The sequence below is a fragment of the Micropterus dolomieu genome, linkage group LG04 (assembly GCF_021292245.1).
Source record: "Micropterus dolomieu isolate WLL.071019.BEF.003 ecotype Adirondacks linkage group LG04, ASM2129224v1, whole genome shotgun sequence".
Taxonomy (NCBI): Eukaryota; Metazoa; Chordata; class Actinopteri; order Centrarchiformes; family Centrarchidae; genus Micropterus; species Micropterus dolomieu.
Window position 1 is genome coordinate 21,882,024 of NC_060153.1, and position 20,856 is coordinate 21,902,879.

The window sequence follows — 20,856 nt, forward strand, 5'->3', positions numbered from 1 at the left end:
GGAAACATCTGACCTCTGTCACGTCACTCCACCCCCTCACTTCACAGACAGACTGAGGTAGGGAGGGAAGGTGAAGGAGACAAAATAAATGAACTACAGAGGATGTTAGAGGAAGGAAATCTACATATATTTTTAATTTAGAACGATGAAGTGCCATTGAGCTGGAACAGAGGGAATGTATCAGTGACTGAGAGGAAACTCTAATTCATTAAATCTGATCCCCCTCTGTCTCTGTTTACGCCTTTGTATACATATTAATGAGACATGGACATATGCTCTCTAATGGAGTCTGATATAAACAGTGAGGTCAGATGACATCCCAGAAAAGTGATGTGCACACACACTCACACAGACGGTTTGTCACAATTTCAGAAGCCTTACGTTAGTTTACATTACAGTAGGATTACACAACAGTGTTGCATTTACTTTGGACCACACATTGCTTATGTTAGCCTTAAGAGGTGAGGAAAAAAAAAAAAACAGGCAATCAGTCTTGTCACTGTATCAGCACACTCAAAAAGTGTTACTGTTTTTTGGATAAAGACCAGTGTGATGTCCCTGTAGTAATATGGGAAAAGTAGATCATTCAGGAAGGAGCCAATGAGGTGAGAGCTTCCCCAGGAAGTGATAAGTGGAAGGAGGGCGCCTGTCAAGTCTGTTGCCATGGTTTCCACCTGGTGAACTCTGTGGCAGGGCAGCGGATTGTAGAAACAACATTTTCTTCAGGACGTAGGAAGGCAAGGTGATGGGTGATAGAGAACAGGAACTCCCCTCTATTGTGTCGGCAGCGGAGCCACGTTGACTACCAGAGTGCATAACATCTCACGCTGCCTTAAATCTGAGCTCACAATGGGCCCTGTTCCTGTTTCTAGCCGGTGCAACAAGAAGCCACAATAACGACGCTGATTTTGATGAATTGGTTCATATAAGTCAGCTGAAATGTTGTCATGCACAGACAGAGGAAGAGTCTGTAATCCCTCAGTAAAAATAGACTTCTGAACTGTCATGAAGGGTTATGTCCTGGGCTGAACGGGTCTCTATGGGAACAAAATATAGGCAGTATATTTAGTTATATAAGTTTAAATATTCATTCAAATTGCAAAGCCATTCATGAGAGCCATTCACTCTGGGCATTTTAAATGTTTTACAGTTGAAACATTTATTGTGTTATACTGTATGCAAATACAAATGTGTGTGTGGGGAAGGATGTCCATGTTGAGAGCCTGCAGTTTTAAATACATTTACTGTAAGTTAAGACACTTTCCTGTGTCCCATGTCACCCTTGGTGTAAATTATAAATCAGACCATGAGGGCTCATTTGATGTTTGTGTCAGCTTTCACTTGAGATCTATATTCATGTCCTGAACTGTTAGCAATGCTTGAATAAGTGCAATAATAATAACCTAAGGTGTAAGAAATCAGTTTATAATAGCACAATTTGAGGAATATCAAATTCACAACACCTTTTTTCAAATTATGTCTGTACAAAATGTGAGTTTTTTTTGTCTGTTTCTAAAATCTTCTAAATCACTTTTTCTTTTTTTCCTTTAGGGTATGCTGTCTAGAAATGACATCTTGGCTGTGTGGTTAACGGCCCTTTATCATTGTGGCAGGAAGTAGCTGTTTGTTAATCACTTTAAAGCTAGCTGTCTTAACTGAACAGGGGATCAGGGGGGAGTTCCATGGATAATATGTACTGGATTTATAAAATGTTGACACTCATAGTCAACACGATCACTTCTCATGTCTATTAGGCCATCACCTGTGACAAGCGGTCTCGAGAAGGAAATCCTTTATTTTAAGGGGTCACAAGCCAAAACCGTTGACTGATGTAAACATCCTCATGAAAGCTGATATAAGCAGGTGTTGTAAAACCTTGGTTTGACATTTTGCATCAGAGCCTGGATGTGCTCTATAAGCATATTCACTTTGCTACTTATGCTGTTTCGGTTCCTCGGCTGTAAAAGTGTACAATTTCACACCGTTTTCATCACAGAGCCAGACACAGCACTTGCAAGAGCTACAGGCCCATGCCTGACTCGTGCTATAATAGTTTTGTAACAGTGTAGCAAAGAGAGCTGCTAAGCATGGTTTTAACAAGGGTTTGTAGATTTCAAGGACCATGTTGGATATTCCCAACAAACATAAGACTAAAGTAATTCTGTCTCTGTAATTCAGTCATGTACAAATAATCCTTATTGCTATATACTGTATGGCTATTTTGAAATGAAGTTCTCACTTATGCTATTGTGGGACAATCTTTTCAGAATTATTTCGAAATAAAGTGATTCAGACTGAAAAGTAGGGTCACTTCCTGTGCCAGAGCCACACACCACCAAGATACCACACAGAAAACACTTTTGTCTGAGTTTGAAGTGTTTTGTAAATTAATTTTAATTCTTCTCTCTTATTATATTTGTCTAACATATTTAATAGTAGGGCTGTTGTATGTTGGGATAACACATAATAAGAGCCCTGTTGTCAGTAACGCCCAGCAGTGGTTAAAACACAGCCAGCTCCATCTGGCTGCAAATACGCTGCTGCTGCTTGTCACTGAGCACCATAAATACAAACAAGTCAAATACATCCTGTGATCATGGACTTCTCCTCTTCGCTTGAAACTTAAACCACATAATGGGCCATCTAAATAACACATAGTGCACACTTTCACTACCCCGCTCTTTTTCCTGCTTTGCACAAAGTAATCATTTCTACGTCTTTTGAAGCTATGGCAGGTTGCATGCACAAAATCTTTCAAGATTTCAACCGCAATTGTGTGTGCATGTGTGTGTGGGTGTGTGTGTCTCTATACCTTGGTGGTTGTGGCGTCAGAAGGAAATCACTTCAGCTTCGGAAAAAAGGTTGAGCAACACTGGTTAAAAATATGCGGTATAAAAGCAGAAGAAAGAGAGAGGCGCACAGACTGCCACAGACAGTGTTTGGTACAACATGTACTGTCAGTCACATGTTTTACTACTTCTATCTGATAAACCCAACAACATATAGGTTTATGAGTGGTACACTGAATACTGATACTAATATTTTTACTGTTAAGTGCTTTGAAAAACACTGTAATTGTGTTGCTAAAACAACAGTAGATATGCACTAAAATGGAAACTAATTGAAATTAGTTATTTTCTTTGCTATTGTTGTAACTGCTATTATTGGTATATAAATCATTAAACTAATGGTTTTGTAGTGACCCACCATTAATAATAATGACATAAGAAAACATTTATTTTTTGCTCACCAACATGGCATTTACAGTAATTAAACTAGAAAAAAGATGAAATGAATGATGGTGAGTCAATTCTGTACATTTTTACTATGAGCAATAACTTGAACCAAAACCAAGCAGGTGGTTAGCAGGTTGTGACCTGCTACCCATAACCTCTAGGCAGTTTTGGTTTTGTTCTTGGTTACACTTGTCCCTGTTGTATCACTGTAAGTTAGGAGTCGATAAGTACGAAAGGAATGGTAAAATAGAGTTGAACATGTGAGACCAATGAGAAGTGATAACAGATTTGTGAGGGGGGAAGGAAAGAGGATGTAACAACATTGAAGGGTAAGAGAGAAAGTCACTCTTTTGAGACATGAACATTTACTGCACAAAAAAATGGCAGATGGAAAAACAAACATGATCCCAGAGTTGATGAAAAAGGAGTCAAAAGCTCTTTTCCAAAGCTTGTGTCAGTCTGTCTGCACACGACTGAGTCTCAGGATGTAAACAGCAACTGCAACTTTACTCTGCAGTGTTTCCATATGGAAAGATCCTGTTTGTGTGTGTGTGCCAGCGGCTCTGGGCACTGACATTTAGTCATCTGTCAGTTTAATAAAGTCTTATTCCACATTTCTAACATTACACCATACTACTGTGATACAACAAAAAGTGCTTTTAAATATGAGTGACTTCTACTTTTAATGTGAAGCGAATAAAGAATCTTTCTTTCAAATCAACATTAAATTTGTGGGCAGCCAGAGTATTGCAAGAAATATATTTTCCTGAGAAACTGTCTGTAGTTGACAACAACTGATGATGGTGACCCCTTGGGGATGCATTCAAACTCTCCCACGACCCATGGCTGGGTTGTGACCCTAACTTCGAGAAACAAAGACTTGAAAGATGGTTCTCTTTGATGGTAAAGCACGTTTCTTTCAAACTTCTCTTTCTAATCTCCCAGGCCTAGCTTAGGAAACAAAACAAGTTATTCCAGTGCACAGCTTCTAGACTGAAGTTAATCAACAATTATTAATGAAACTATGACATTAAATGTGCATGATTGCGCAGCATAACCATGGCGTAGAGCAACGGCAGAAACACTGTAATTCTGATAGCTGCACCAATAAAAGGTTTCATGGCTCAGTGTGTTTGTCTGACTTCGATCGTCACTGATTAATCAGCCCACCTATGAGGGTCACCTGTGAAACACCAACGCAGCTTCACTGATGGCTGAATAATTTTTTTTAGATTTTAGATTATTTAGATAGATTTATGGGCCTACATGGATCCCTCCATGCAGGCTTTGGTCGGCTTCACTGTCCGATCTCTGGCTTACCCCCTTGGTCTAACCCTGTTTGTTTGTCTGTCTTCCCAGGTTCACTCACCTCTGTCCTCCGTCGAGTCACCTGGGCTCGCTCACCTGCCCTCTCCCCTCGGGTGTCTTCTACGGTACCCTCTCGGCTCCCTCTCGTGCCTCACAGTCAGCCAGCCACCACACTCCTCCACCAACCCCCCGGTCACTTCTCCCGTGCCTCCTCTCTTCCTCGGCCCCCGGTGCCTCCCAGTTCCCCTTCGAGGGAACTCGAACTGCGTCGGTGACGACACTATGGGAACGCCTCTGGGCGTGGCAGGGCTGAAATCATGAATGAAACCCCGAGGGCTGGTTCCCTTGGCGGATTTTGTGGAAGCATGGCGGAGTCTTGCAAACATTTCCCCATGGGTCCTGCGCACCGTAGTGGATGGCTACAGGCAGCAGTTCCGGGTCCACCCCCCGCAGAAGTTCAACGGGGTGGTCTGGACTGCGGTGCATGCGGGGCAGAGCCAGGTGTTGGGACAAGAAGTTCGCTCTCTGCTGGAAAACGGGGCCAGAGAGCTTATTTCCCCGCCAGTCAGGGAGTCCGGGTTCTACAGCCGGTACTTCATAGTTCCCAAGAAGGACGGATGGGTTGCGTCCGATTTTGGATCTGCGGTCCCTGAACCAATCTCTGAGGAGATTCAGGTTCAGGATGCTCACCATCCCTGCCATCATCAGTCACATCCAATCCGAGGATTGGTTTGTCACGATAGATCTGCAAGACGCATATTTCCACATCTCCATCCGTCCCTCTCACAGGAAGTTCCTGAGGTTTGCGCGGCATACCAGTACTGGGTTCTTCTGTTCGGCCTAGCACTCTCTCCTCGCACGTTCACCAAATGCATGGATGCAGCTCTGGCCCCGATGAGGCTCCAAGGTGTCCGCATACTGAACTACATCGATGATGGCTCATCTTGGCTCAGTCTCGGGAGTTAGCGGTTTGGCATCGCGATGTCGTCCTCGCCCACCTTCAGCGTTTGGGGCTGCGGCTCAACGCGAAGAAGAGCGTGCTGACGTCCATCCAACAGACTACGTTCCTAGGGGTGATGTGGGACTCAACGACTATGCGGGCTCACCTGTCGCCTGCACGCGTCAGGTCCATTTGGTCCACAGTGACCAGAGTGCAGTTAGGCGGCACATCACTGTGAAACACTTTCAGAGGGTGTTGGGTCTCCTGGCAGCAGCGTCCAGTATAATACCTTCTGGCCTGCTTCACATGAGAGCCCTGCAGTGGGGGTTGAAATCCAAGGGATTCTCCCCGAGGGGAAATCCACTCCGTCTGATACGGGTTACGAGCAGGTGCCTTCGTTCCCTGTCAGTATGGAGGAAATCTTGAGTCCTGTCCCAAGGTCCCGTGTTGGGAGCGTCATGTCGCCGAACAATTATTCGACAGACACGCTTTGCGAGAGGCTCCTGGGAGGAGCATCATTTCTCTTGGCACATAAATTGCCTGGAAATGTTGGCAGTGTTCAGAGCTCTGAGGAGTTCTCTGCCACCACGTCCTTGTCAGGACCGCCAATACGGCAGTGGTGGTCGCGGAGGGCGGGCCTTTTTGAATCACCAGGAGGGTCTGCGCTCGTTTCCATTATGCAAGCTGGCGCATCAGATCCTCCTGTGTTCCCAGCAGAGACTGCTGTCCCTCAGAGCGATGTATATCGCATGGTTAGGTTTAGGCTATACTGAGGTTTGTTGTGTGTGTAGGACAGAGAGGGACAGAGGAGCGAGTAGGGCAGAGGGGGCTGAGGCAAGGGAGCCGAGGAGCACCGGGGGGCCGAGGAGCAGGCGGGACCAAGGAGGCTGAGACGTTTTCACTCTGAGGTCCTCCCGGTGGAGGAAAGCAGACCAGTTGCTGGTGTGTTTCAGGTCCCCCAAGGTTGGGCTCCCCGCTTCTAAACACACGATCAGCAACTGGATCGTTCAGACTATTTCCCTGGCCTATCAGTGCGCAGGTTACCTTCACCTATGGCCGTAAGGGCGCACTCTACTCGAGGCATGGCAGCCTCTAGGGCCCTCCTCCTAGGGGCTTCGCTCCAGAATTTGTGTGAGGCAGCTGGCTGGGCCACTCCTCACACTTTCATCCGGTTTTACAGTCTGGACCTTCCTTCTGCACCCGGCACCCGTGCGCTCTCCTCTTAGTCGTGCCTACCGGTTTTTTCACGCTGGGGGGCAGGCGGAGGCTTCGGTGTGGAATAGTGGGTATTCTCGTTCCCATAGTGTCGTCACCGACGCAGTTCGAGTTCCCTTGAAGGGGAACGTCTCAGGTTACGTATAAAACCCTTGTTCCCCGAGAAGGGGAACGAGACACTGCGTCGGTTGGCCACACCTCGCCCTGCCTGGAGTGCCTTGCTTCATAGCAAAGAGCTAATGTGTCCGGTGTGCCGGCATGCTTATATACGCCTCCAGTTACGCCGTCACACGCTACTGTTCTAGCAACGGCAATAGCATTGGAGTAGTTTCATTCATGATTTCAGCCCTGCCACGCCCAGAGGCGTTCCCATAGTGTCGTCACCGACGCAGTGTCTCGTTCCCCTTCTCGGGGAACAAGGGTTACATATGTAACCCGAGACGTTTCCTCGTCCCAGCCTCCTTGGTCCCGCCTGCTCCTCGGCTCCCTTGCCTCAGCCCCCTCTGCCCTACTCGCTCCTCTGTCCCTCTCTGTCCTACACACACAACAAACCTCAGTATAGCCTAAACCTAACCATCGTGGTGCTGGATGTAAGTGATTTAATTGGATGTCTAAAATTAATACAAGCAAAACTAAAACTACTGGACACTGCAAATTCATGGTTAAAGACTGTAAGGGGATTTACTAAGGAAACTAAAACCAGTAAAACCCATGAGTAGAAAAGCAAATTAAAGGTCAATGATTTTAGACCAGTCGCATTGACAAGCATTTAATGTAAATGTACGGAAAGGGTCATAGTCAATCATCTTTCAACATCTCTCAGTGAATGGTTTGATCTACTTCAGTTCAGCATATAAGAAGGGCAGAGGTACTGGAGATGCAACATTGACACTGAATACTGTAAGTAAACATCTACAGCAGTCTAAAACTTATGCTAGACTTTGTGATATAAACACCAACAGCCACATTATACAGTGGGTTATAGAGTCTGGAGACTGGCCACAGATAGTGAAGTGCAGTAGTATTATTTTCTCTGATACAGTTATCTTGAATTCAGGAGCACCTCAAGGATGTGTGCTTTCACATGTTTTGTTCTCTTTATATAAAAATGAAATGCAGAGTATGAATTTGACACATCAATTGTAGAAATATGCTGATGACATGGTGGTTGTTGGTCGTATACAGATGGGAGTCACAGATAAGCAGTCAACATATCTCAAACACAACCAAGAGCTCACTAAGTGGTGTGAGCTCAGTGCCCTCTTCATTAATGAAAAGAAGACTGAAGAGCTAGCGATCGTGAGACACAACAGTGCTTGTCCATATTTTTCTCCTGTTTTGATTAGCAATAAGCCTGTTGAGACAGTTGAGGAGTTACTTAGGAACCATTTTTGATTGTAAATTAAATTTTACAGCCTAAACAGAGTACATTTAAAAAAAGTCTTTCATACAAAATGCAATAATCTTACTAAATTCATAATCTCTCCACTCTGGAATACTCTCCGTTATGGTCTGTACTGTGTATGTTGTGTTATTTATTGTGTTTTTGTATTGTGATTTTTAATGATGTGGTTTTTAATCAGCCTTTGAAGATAAAGATACATTTCCACATTTGTGGACAATAAAGACATTTGATTTGAAACCCCAAATAAATATGACTCAAACAGCTAAGAAGCCACATAAGAGGATTACTCTTCCCTAGCCTGTTGAAGAGCAAACAGTCTTCAACAGTCCCTACTAGTATGGAGTAATATACAGTTTTTCACAAGTGAATACACCCCTCACATTTTTGTAATTATTTGATTATATCATTTCATGTCACACCACTGAAATTAATAACACTTTGCTACAATGTAAAGTAGTGAGCGTACAGCTTGTATAACAGTGTAAATTTGCTGTCCCCTCAAAATAACACATCAAACAGCCATTGATGTCTAAACCTCTGGCGACAAAAGTGAGTACACCCCTAAGTGAAAATGTCCAAATTGGGACCGATTAGCCCTTATCCCTCCCAGGTGTCATGTGACTCGTTAGTGTTACAAGGTCTCAGGTGTGAATGGGGAGCAGGTGTGTTAAATTTGGTGTTATCGCTCTCACACTCCCTCATACTGGTCACTGGAAGTTCAACATGCCACCTGATGGATCTGAAAAAAACAATGGTTTCTCTACATATAGATGGCCTAGGCTATAAGAAGATTTCCAAGACCCTGAAATTGAGCTGCAGCACAGTGGCCAAGACCATACATCAGTTCAACAGGACAGGTTCCACTCAGAACAGGTGGTCGACCAAAGAAGTTGAGTGCGTGTGCTCAGCTTCATATCCAGAAGTTATCTTTGGGAATATGAGTATGTATGAGTGCTGTTGAAGGGGTAGGGGGTCAGCTTGCCAGCGCTCAGACCTTACGCCACACACTGCATCAAATTGGTCTGCATAGCTGTCGTCCCAGAAGGACGTCTCTTCTAAAGATAATACTCAAGATAGCCCGCAGTTTGCTGAAGACAAGCAGACTAAGGACAAGGTGTTACTGGAACCATGTCCTGTGGTCTGATGAGGCCAAAATAAACTTATTTGGTTCAGATGGTGTCAAGCGTGTGTGGCGGAAACCAGGTGAGGAGTACAAAGACAAGTGTGTCTTGTAGGGCTGACCCCAAATAGTCAGTTCAAAAAATGTTTTTAAAGTGCGTGAATAAATCCAAAATTGAAACCCTAATCCTGGGTCGTCAGTTTGCATGTGTAGGCATAGCGTGTATGTGTGTAGTGTCAGAAGAGGAATGATTGCTGAAGAGACCGAACCCCAGCTTCACTGGTGTTCGTGGGACTTTCAGATAACTTATCACCACTGATCAACCACACAAAGAATATTTTAATAGTTTTTAAATAGCCGGCTACTTGAAATAGGCCTGCGGATGCACGGAATGGATGCAAAACTCTGCACAAGACCGGAGAATGGCAGGCGAGAGAAAAGGGTCTTCAAAAAAGTTGAGCTGGAAATTTACAGTGTAAGTTGAATGAATAGAGACTGAAGCTCTGCAGCAACCCCCCCCCGGCTTGCAATCGCCGCACACAAAAACACACATGATTCGACTGTCAGTCGACTACAGGCAGGTCTTGACGATTCTGATTCAACTATGTAATGTAATCCTTAGGCGGGGACAGCCCTGTTGTCTTGTCTACAGTCAAGCATGGTGGCGGGAGTGTCTGGGGCACTGGGGAGCTACAGTTCATTGAGGGAACCATGAATACCGACATGTACTGTGACATACTGAAGCAGAGCATGATCCCCTCTCCTCTGAGACTGGGCCGCAGGGCAGTATTCCAAAATGATAACGACCCCAAACACACCTCCAAGACGAGTGGAAGAGGACTACAGTGTCAACCTTTGAAGCTCTGGCAAACTCCATGTCCAAGAGGGTTAAGGCAGTGCTATAAAATAATGGTGGCCACACAAAATATTTGGACATTTTCACTTTGGGGGGGGACTCACTTTTGTTGCCAGCGGTTTAGATATTAATGGCTGTGTGATGTGTTATTTTGAGGGGACAGCAAATTGTTATACAAGCTGTACACTCACTAATTTACATTGTAGCAAAGTGTAATTTCTTCAGTGTTGTCACAGATATCTTCAAATATTTACAAAACTGTAAGGGGTGTTCTCACTTTTGTGAGATTTAAATAGGTGTAGGAATATGTAAACCTATTTTTTAACCTAACTTTACCCTGACCCTAAAACCAAGTCCCCCCAAAGAACCCTTTAAAGTTCTACTAAATGAAGAAAAGCAAACCCACACACACTACTTACATTCTTACATTCATTTTCTGGAGACTTACCCTAACCCTACCCCTAACCACTACTTACCTAACCCAAACCCTAATCTAACTTAACCGCTGACTCAAAAATCAGTTTTCTTCCAAATGGGGACATAGCTTTTGACCCCAATTGGACAAGCTATCCCCAATCAACCCGTCTTTAGTCTGAAATGTTTCCCAGAAGGTTTCTGCTCATAACCTGTTTTACAGTCTATGCATATTAATCAGAGCAATGCTGAGTACAGCTATGTTTGTGACAGATATGCCATGAAAAAGTTATTACTCGGCAAACCTATCCAGCTATTTTCCTATGTGTTTTTAGTTTAGTAGCTATGGTTCATAATATATTACTGTTGCCCTGTAAAGACATCATGACTTCAGTCAGGACTGATTTGAGTTTTGTTGTGTCGAAACGCTTAAGTGATGCCCCACCTTCAAAGCCAGATAAAACAAGAAACATGCTGCAATCATGCTTTTTTTTAATCTAGAAGCGTTGATGTCCTGGAGATTCTCATGCTGAGATATAGTTAGTGGAAATCAGTAATCTCTAAGGAGATACAGTGTGACTAAATAAAGAGTACAAGATGTTGTATTACCAGCGGTTATAGTGCCTTCATGTTCCCTGATGTTGAAATTCACTAGTTGATGCAGTTTTATCCACAGCTCTTTTAGTGCTTGACAACAGTGCAACCTTTATCCCCATATGAAGACCATGCATTTTTTAATGAAGGGGTTGTAATCTCACACAAAAACGATCCACTTGCCGTTTTTTTCTGTTACCTCTGATGGCCAGAATGCCTAATCCGATGTGAAGACTCTGGGTCGGATTTTCCAGGAAATCCACTGGCTCTGACTTCATGCGGGCTCCGAGTGTCTTGCTTATTGATTCTGTATGGTACACACAGCAACAACACCCCAGCTAACGAGATTGAGTCCGCTATAACTAAAAGTAACGACCGGCTCCTAGCACAACACAGACTCTAACACAACAGCCATGAAAAAGATAAAAACCAACAATAAAGTTTGTGCTGAAGCCCCTCAGGCCAAACGAGAATCAGACTGAGTCATTCAGAAAGCCTTGAGTCATAGAGAGACCTTCGCTTTGTTTTGGAACTGACAAAACGATACAGAATTGACTTTCATTCTATTGGACAGTTAAACTAACATTACTGCAATGCATGTGAAATATATTGTGATGTTGTGCTTTAGTGGGCTCAAGTTAAAGTCAAATAGTTGCTAAAGTTTTCCGGTGCGAAATAATTAAGTTGTATGGCAATCGCAACCAATGTTAGTATCCTGTGTACCACCGGTGTTTTGTGTTGATTTTAGCATGCAAGAAAGGATGTAAGCAAAGCAAATATGGAATGATTTGTTTAAACTAGCCTGTAGTGATGCAGGCAGGACAGCCAGCTACTTTAGCACACATCTACCAATGTTTGCTTTGTAACGTTCAATTTAGATTTATTGTTGTTTTAACCGATACTCAGTTACACAGTATCTCCACCTCTCAGTTGCTGTAATTTACATGACCCACATAATGTACAATACTGCCACAGGACAACACCATAGTGAAAGACCCAACCACTACAGTAACGTTACGTACTGCGGTCTAACTGTTATGACGTGTGGCAACAATCTCATTCATAATATTTAGTCCAGCTAACTAACTGTTTCATTATAGTCCAATACATTTAGCTGTGTTGACACTGCTGAGCCTCCAGTGAAAGATTAACAAATAATAACGTTAATTTTTGAGAAGCGGCAGGCGAGCTAACGCCGATGTATCACGTTGACTAAATGTAGTCAATGTAACGTTATCATGTAACAAGCATGGATTAGTTCAACCTCAAGCTCATAAAAAATTACTGTAACGCTGCAGTGGGAGTTTAGCTGAGGTTCCAGCATGTTGTGTGAAGCTGTTTCCTGGTGTGTTGGATTCTGCTCCTTGCTCACGAGTTAGACGCACGTGTACGAGCACACACCAGGTTGCAATTTAAAAGCCGCATTAATATTGCATTTGCAAAAAAGTATTATATGGGGAACTCACAAGTCCCTAGTTTGGGTCGTGCACTCAATCTCTCAATTCTTATAGTGCTATCAATGGCGTGGTTCATTAGATAAAATACCAACCAGAATGCCAACCTCTTTCAAATCCCGCTCCACCAATTTGTAATTCAGATTTCTGTTTGACTGTAAATGTTAAGTCTCACATTACACAACTGTATGTGTAAAATTGGTGGAGTGACACTTGTTGTTTGGTTCGTCAGTAGTGAGAAGTGGAGACCAGTGTGTCAAACTGTCTCCGTGCCTGAAGCTGTTCGATGTGACCTCTACCATATCTCCTGATCTAACATTTGTAAGCCTTACAGTGTAACTTTTTTTGTTCTTAGAGATCAAGTCATACGAAACACACAAGCACTAAGGTAATAATGGTTCTTACAATTATGCAGTTCTTAAAGCTTAAAGGTAGGGTAGGTAAGTTTGAGAAACTAGCAAGAAACTGCTGGATTTTGAAAGTATCCAACAGAGAAACTCCCACCCCCTCCCTTCTGGGCCTGTTCTGGGCTCCTTCCAAAGCCACGCCCCCAAAACACGTGAACTCGCGTTGCAGGCTGATACACATTTTCCAATTACCATGACTTACACTACACGAACGTTAATTTCCTGTTAGACTGATAACATGTACGTGGTTTTGCATGTTCAGTCCACGGTGACAGCATTAATAAAATAAAATCAAGTTGATGAATGTTCTGTCCTATTACACCAATCTTTCCAATTTGGGGTTCTAACAACTATATATTCCTTTATAGGCCAGAATCTGAGGACTGTGGACAACATCCAGACTACAGTGGGTAGGGTAGAAAAATAGAAAGTATATTTTCCCTATTCTGGATATTTTCATTCTTTTTTAAATAAAACATCTTTACACTTGCAGCAAAACAATCAACTACATTTATGTCTTATGTCTCCAATAATGACATCCAAATGTGGTATAACACTTGTTTATTGTTATTAGATACTACTAAAACTACAACCTATATCACAAATAGATACTTTTTAAACATCATTAAAAATAAGTATATACAGGAAGAGACAAGGTGTGTCCAGAGGTGTCTTGACTGATCATGAAGATAGTTCAGATTTTACTCGTAGCATTGTCCAAACAATATTACTTTTTGTTGTAAGTTTTGCTGTATCTTGGAATACAGTTGGGGCAGGGGCACCTGACTGAACCCCATGTTGACGGGGATCATCGGGTCTCCTGGTTCTGCTTCTAGGCATCTCCTCAGTAGTAGACAACCATCAGAGGACAAGGGTGGCACTGTGGAGGTCTGCGATTTAACTGTAGTCCTTCTCCACCTTCAATGAGTACAAGCTCCACTTTCTGGACTTTTTTGTTGTACACCTTGCTGTACCTGATAATACAGAAAGGAGGATCAGCTAAGTGAAATGTTTGTAATACCTGACATTGTTTTCTTATACAGTAATTAGTATTAGCACATAAAATACAATCGCAACAATAAATCTATCATCTATCTGTATTCCTCATACTGTATAATTTTTTTGACTCATCTCTTATATTGAGTAATATGCACAGGAGTAATAAAAATGCGACATACTGAATTGTGTCATCAGCTTTTCACCTGGCTGGACTGTGGACACGGTGGTTGTAATCCAGGCCAGCCAGGATGGTCCGAACAGCGTATACTGGTGAGAAGAACAGCGGGGCTATGAAAGACTCCAAATCTGCAGGTGACCTGAGGGCACAGTAGAAATAAAACATACAGTATTTTTTACTTCTAGTAACATAAATAATGGCATAACAGCACAAATTAAAGTAAAAGGTTTTCACCCAGTAGGTTTAGCAATGAACAGTGTCAAACTATATAATAAGTAGCTTATACAACAGAAACGCAAGATACTAAGTAGGTCGCTACAGTTAGATGTTTGCTAAGTAGGTAGCTACCATTAGATGTATACTAAGTAGATAGCTATGTTGGCTACCGATGAAAGTAACAAATTACCATCAAAATGAAAAAAGCCAGATTACCTGTCCAGCAGAAATGAAGCGACTACGGTGTAACTTCAGCCACTTGGGGTACCTCAGTTTTCACCGTCGTTGAAAAGCCACGCAGACATTACCTCCGATCTGACCGCTTCAGTCAGGTCTAAGAGCTGACCGGGTGCATGCATGTAGGCAGCTCCTGCAGCAGCAGGGCTGGTAGCCATGGCAGCGAGGACAGTCAGCCAGCCAATCATTGCATTTGGTCCGAATGAAACGAGTCCTGTGTTTATTGCAGCCCTGAGAGGACTACAGACCACCTAAGAGAGAGCACCTAACTATTTAATATGCCTTGGTGTATAAAGTTTCAACAAATATGACAAAAAATGTTTTAGAAACAACTTGCCTATCCTGCCTTTAATCAACAGTGTGCATACACCAATTGGACTCATGGATGCACACACAACATAGAAAGGCATTTTAAAGGTTTGATGGAGGAAGTGTGGAAGAAGTCTTATGTCATATTTTTCTAATGCAACTAATTTGCACATCATTTGTAACATGTCTGTGGTGTTGCAGGTTAGTTGCCTACATTACATCACATTTAGCTGACGCTTTTGTCCAAAGAATTACAATGTATGTCAGAGGTCACACACCTCTGGAGCAACTAGGAGTTAAATGTCCTGCTCAGGGACACATTGATGGATGTGCTGCAATGGGAATTGAACCCAGGTCTCTTGCAGCAAAGGCATGCATCTCATCCACTGCTCCATCACCACCCACATATGGCTATATTTAAATTAGCAGACTGATCAGCCATTTTTATATATATGGTACGTGTCAGTATGGAAAGCCAGTCAGAGAAGTGATTCTGTTAATTTTTTTTGATCAATTGAAAATATGTCACACACATATGCAAATATTAATTCGAAACAAGGGCTTAACCACACTACAGCTTACTCATAACTGTCTAACAATTACTGCTACTGTCATGTTAGTCTTAAATAACAATAAATAACACTGCATAAATCCCATCCCAGATTCCATTTTTCCCATACAGTTTCTCCTTTTGGATGACTGATGGTCACAATGGGCAGACGCCCATTTAATGCATGTGGGATTAATGTTCACCGGCTGCCAACATCCCCCCCCCCACACACCCACACCCACCCACCCACCACACACACACACACACACACACACACACACACACACACACACACACACACATTGAAATGTATGACAGTACAGTTACAGATAAAGTTGCTTTTCACAGCCTGAGACACAGACATAGACAAACGAGGATAGAGCGATGCAACCACATGCACACACACTAATAGCAAGATGCATCTGCTTTTATTTTGCCTTTTGTTTACTAAAGAAGCTGAGAGGACATGAACTTACATTCTCTCATCCCTTTCCTGCCTACATGTGCGGGTGGTTTGTCTGTCTCCATGCGTTTGCTGATTTGTCTCCGTATGTCTGGTCCGCTGTCGCCATTATGATGGAAAAACTATGACAGAGTCAAGATGATACTTAAGAAAAGAAGACAGACAGAGACAATGAGAGATTGAATGGAGGAAAAATAGAGGTCATGTCTGCTAGCTTTTCTCTCACTGTGAAAGGCTGAGTCTATGCTACCAGCTTGTTATGGAAACTGTAGCTGTAACTGTAATAGGGTAGCAACAACTTTGTAGGTTTTTCTCACTAGAAAGAGAAGAGAGCTGCTGACCAGTTGCTTCTTTGCAACATGCACAGACAACCTCAAATTATCTACACCTACCATCTGTGTCACACAAGAGTACATATTGACATAATCAAAGTTATGTGGTAAAAGTTGTTTTTGTGTGTTGCATGGCAACCACGACAAATGATATCATCTCACACATCTAGAAAAGGCCCGTATCTGGATTTCATAAATGTACATTAAGTGGGTTAATATGTTCCACTCTCACCACTCTCCTCTCACTCTCAGTTGTCTAACATGGTCACACACCGTCTTTCGTTTCTCCCCCTCCAGCCTGTCCTTCACAGCTGCTGTGTTTTCCATATTTGTTTGTCTGTCTTCTTGCATCAGAAGTAGAGCAAAATTCAACCTACAATTTGCTAAACCCCTCTGCCCTACAGCAATGATTCAATCATAGCTTAGCAACTATAACTATGCATGTTAGGCCTGTCAAGCGTTGGGATTTCTTCATGTAAAAGTGGTTGGGGGGCTGCAGTAAAAGTGATACTCCACATTTAAAGAGTTTGGAGCATGGTTAGGATAGTTTTAGTCTTTTGAGAGCCAAACACAAGATATGTCATGCCATATTTAGACAGTCTGATACACTCTGTGTGTAAAATGAAAATCCACAAGCACAGAATTGACATCTACAAATAAAAACTGGATTCATAAATTCCTGTTCGGAAGTTGTAAATGTTAGGAAGATATTTTTTATTATTCATTTGTGAAATGTTATGAAATTTGCAGATCCGTTATATATTTACAAAATATTTTTGGAGTTTATAAATCTTTGTATTTTTGGATGGTGTTTTATATTTATATATATACACATACACATACCTTGAATTGACACACAGCTTGTTGATCTGTTGACACAAATTACCTGCCGGTCAAACACAGGAGTACTTTCAGTGAAAGACTCATCCCTCCAAAATGCACCACAGGAAGTAATTCCATCAAACTCCTACCTCAGGATGTCAGACAATCTGACTCATAGTCATAAAACTGGACCTTTGAATGTTACTCAGTACTTGATTGATGTGCAATATAGCAGTTTATTCTGTCTAGATACTGCAGTTTGAGGATTTAAATCTATACCAGCTCTCCACATTAGCAGTGCTCATTATTAATACTAAATACTATTCAAGACTATTTTTTCATTACACTCATGTCACATACTGTAGAGTACTGTAGCCTACAAAATCCATTTTCATAATGTCTTGTTACGTGAGCAACTCTAACAAAACAAATTTCCCCTTGGGGATTGATAAAGTAGTTCTGATTCTGAAATAATAATATTATAATTATCCATATAGTGTAACTAAGGGAGATGGGGTATAATGGTTAAAGTTACAGCTCCTGCAACTGAACTTTTGTTTTTAGTTTTATGTTGTTAAGACTCTAACCAAAGTGTCCTCACACTTTTTCGAGTATTATTAAGCTTACTTGAAGGGCTACTTGTTGAGTCATCATGAAACCTTATCTCAATTTAGTGATGTAATTCATTTCAATGTGTGGATTGTTTTAGCTTGGAGATTCATGTCAAAACATGATAGTGCCCCTTTAAATGGTATCATGTTACCACCCCTTTTCCTGTGAACCACACCATTGTATCATGGACTTCACTTGAAGAGAGGTAATCCTGCATTCATCTCCAGTCTGTTTTTTATGCTGTGTGGGGGGTTGAGAAAACACAGAAGGTCTGTCACTGGAATTGGGTGAAGGGTTGAACATTTGTGGGGAAAGGCCGACAAGTAAGAGGAGACAGAGAGTAGGAGTTGAGGAGATATGGAACGGATACAAGATTATTTACTGGCAAAATTCAAGTTCAGCAGCAGCTGTTTGAGTGTTAGTCATCACCCCTTCTTCGTTCACTGCTCCCCCCCTCCTCTTTCCTTCTGCCTCTCATGAGACTGTTGTGAATAGCTCCTGAAATAGAGCCCACTGGAGCGTAAAGGGAAATGTGAAGACAGAGGGGGGGTTTGTGCAAGCAATGTGATACGCGGCCAGTGTGAGAAATGTGTTCACATGGAAGATATGGAGTGAAAGAAAACGCAAGAAATAGTGAGGTGAGAGAGACAATCCACACAAACAAGTGAAAAAGAGAGACATAGAGCGAGAGAGAGGCAGAGAGAGAGAGAGAGAGGCAGAGAGAGAGAGAGAGAGAGGCAGAGAGAGAGAGCGAGAGCCAGAGAGGGGTGGAGGTGGGTGGGGAATCAAGGGGAGAGCTGTGCGTGCTCAGTCTAAGTCTGAATCTAAGAGAGGAAGAAAGCTGGTGAAGGTTCACTGTGATTGTTCCTTCCACACAGAATTATTCTCAACTGAAAGAATTCATCCTTTTAATGTTCACTTTTTGTTTTTTTTTTACTCTCATACTTTGTGGATCTTATGGACCTTAGAAAACAAAGAAGTCTGAAAAATACTGAAATCCTTCTTGAACTTTGTGACAGGATCTAAACTTTTCTTTTTTCAGGACATCAGGCAGATTTACAAGATTTACAACAGTCATCAGCTGTGTGGGAATATTGGTTTGCCTTTGACATGGGGTCTGGGAAGGAGCTACTTATTCTTGGTAAGTCTATCAATGAGAGTGCAATGGGTGTGTGTGTGTGTGTGGAGGGGGGTGTGTGACTGGGTGGTGATAAGGTGAAACAAAAAGTACATACAGGGAAGTTTGGAAATGTTGTAATACTTTAGTGGATGTACTTATACTTTTTGTGTCAGCCAGACATACAGGTTTGTATCAATATGTAGCATTGATTTTATTTTATTTTTTAAATTTAAGTTAGTTGATTTATATAAAATATATTATATATTAAATATAAAAAAATAAGAAGCGCTGCACTGGGTCAAAAACAATGGTAGTGGTAATACTGAATAAAAATATTGAGTGCAATTCAGAGATGGAGCCAGTAGTCGAATGACAAAATAACAGAAAAATGACTATCCAGTATACTATATAATAAGTATAACCAACGCCTTTTGACTCAGAGAGTCTTCTTTAGGCAGTAATATACACTAATGTAGACAACACTATACCAAGGTACAAGGTAAATTTAATTGTCATTCTACCACTGGGTTGTGAAATGAAATGCAGTTTGTAGGTCCCTTCTGCTACAAAGCAGACACTATATACAAATATTACAAAATGGTAAACAGAAATCCATACACAGAAATTTAAGAATTTCATAGCCTGAATGAAAAAGCTGCTGCTTTGCAGATAATTATCTTCCAGAATGCAGCAGGGTGAACAGGCTGTAACTGCAGTAGGTACTTTAATTTAGTATCCTTTGTGCCCTGTAACAATCATCTTCTGAGCATTTTTCATCACCGGCTGCAGAGCCCTCTAGTCCTGCATGCCAATTTGTCTGCAAATCTAGATTTTATGTTTTTAACTGAATCCTGTTTGCAGATGAATGACTATAGCCAGCTAGCTGAACTGTGTCCGCCTCAATATGATTGTTTTAGTCAACCGAGGGTCAGTGGTCGTGGTGGTTGGCTAGTGAGCGTGTATAGGAAAATTTTAAATGCTGGCTGTGATGAATTTAACTCCTTTCAAGTTCTCACTCTTAAAGTTGGAGGGCTGCAACCTATCATATTTCTTATAATTTATCGCCCCCCAAAACCGCCTGGAGGATTTTATCAGAACTTCCTGAATTTTTATCTACTTTGGTTGTAAATTATGACAGAATTGTTCTTTGTGGCGATTTTAATATTCATGTTGATGACCCCAACAATGTTAATGCAACTAACTTTTTAAATATGGCCACTTCTTTTAACTTCAAACAACATGTCAAAGGGCAAACACATAACCGTGTTCATACACTGGACTTGGTTTTTACCCTTGGTGTCAGCATTTCCTCTGTGGAATTAGTGGACATGACCATATCTGACCACAGATGTATTGTTTTTAGCTGCGATTCGTCTGTTACTCATGCCGCCTCACCAAGCTCCGTGTGTTCTCGCATCTTTAATGAACAAAGTGTTTCAAAGTTTTGCGCATTCTTTCAGAGCCAAAGCCAACACCTGTCTGATTCCAACACCAACACTCTGGTCGATCACTTCAATCATATCTGCTTGTCGTCACTAAATATTACTGCTCCTCTAAAGGTTAGGCCTACGTCTAAAGCTAGTAAGCAACCCTGGATAAATGACAGCATTCGCAGCCTAAAAAGGGAATGCAGGAAAGCAGAGCGCAGATGGAAAAAATCCAGTCTCCAAGTCCATTACCTCAGTCTGAAGGATTTATTAATTAACTACAATAACACGGTTAAGGATGCGATAACACACTATTTTTCTGAATTCATTACTACACATAAACACAATCCCAGGTTTCTGTTTAAGACTGTGGATCAGCTGGTAAACCCAACCCCTCCTTGTGCCTCAGCTGGAAGTAATGATGACTGTGAATTGTTTTTATCTTATTTTACCAATAAGGTGGTGTCAATCAGAGCCTCTATTACCCCCGCGGCCTCTTACTCAGAGGTTCCTCACCAGCAACAAGAGAGTTTAAACCAGTTTTATCCCATCGACTTGTCTGAGCTTTTAAAAACAGTATCACAAATGAGTGTCCTCCAGCCCACTTGATGTAATACCTACAAAGTTTTTACTGAAAGTAAT

The 20,856-nt window shown here is 42.0% G+C and overlaps 1 protein-coding gene across 2 annotated transcripts in view; it reads left to right on the plus strand.

Annotated features, from left to right (window-relative positions):
• Positions 1-17,857: 17,857 nt before the first annotated feature.
• Positions 17,858-20,856, plus strand: part of LOC123969875 (adhesion G protein-coupled receptor E5) — an 18,786-nt gene continuing 15,787 nt past the window's right edge. The window contains exons 1-2 of one of the 2 annotated variants that reach the window (XM_046047632.1): positions 17,858-17,872; positions 18,710-18,808. In XM_046047632.1, the coding sequence (XP_045903588.1) occupies positions 18,778-18,808 (31 nt within the window). In that variant the 5' untranslated portion in view covers positions 17,858-17,872; positions 18,710-18,777. Of the gene's footprint in view, positions 17,873-17,967; positions 18,306-18,709; positions 18,809-20,856 lie in introns of those variants that run through there. The other variant, XM_046047631.1, reaches the window with a different exon arrangement.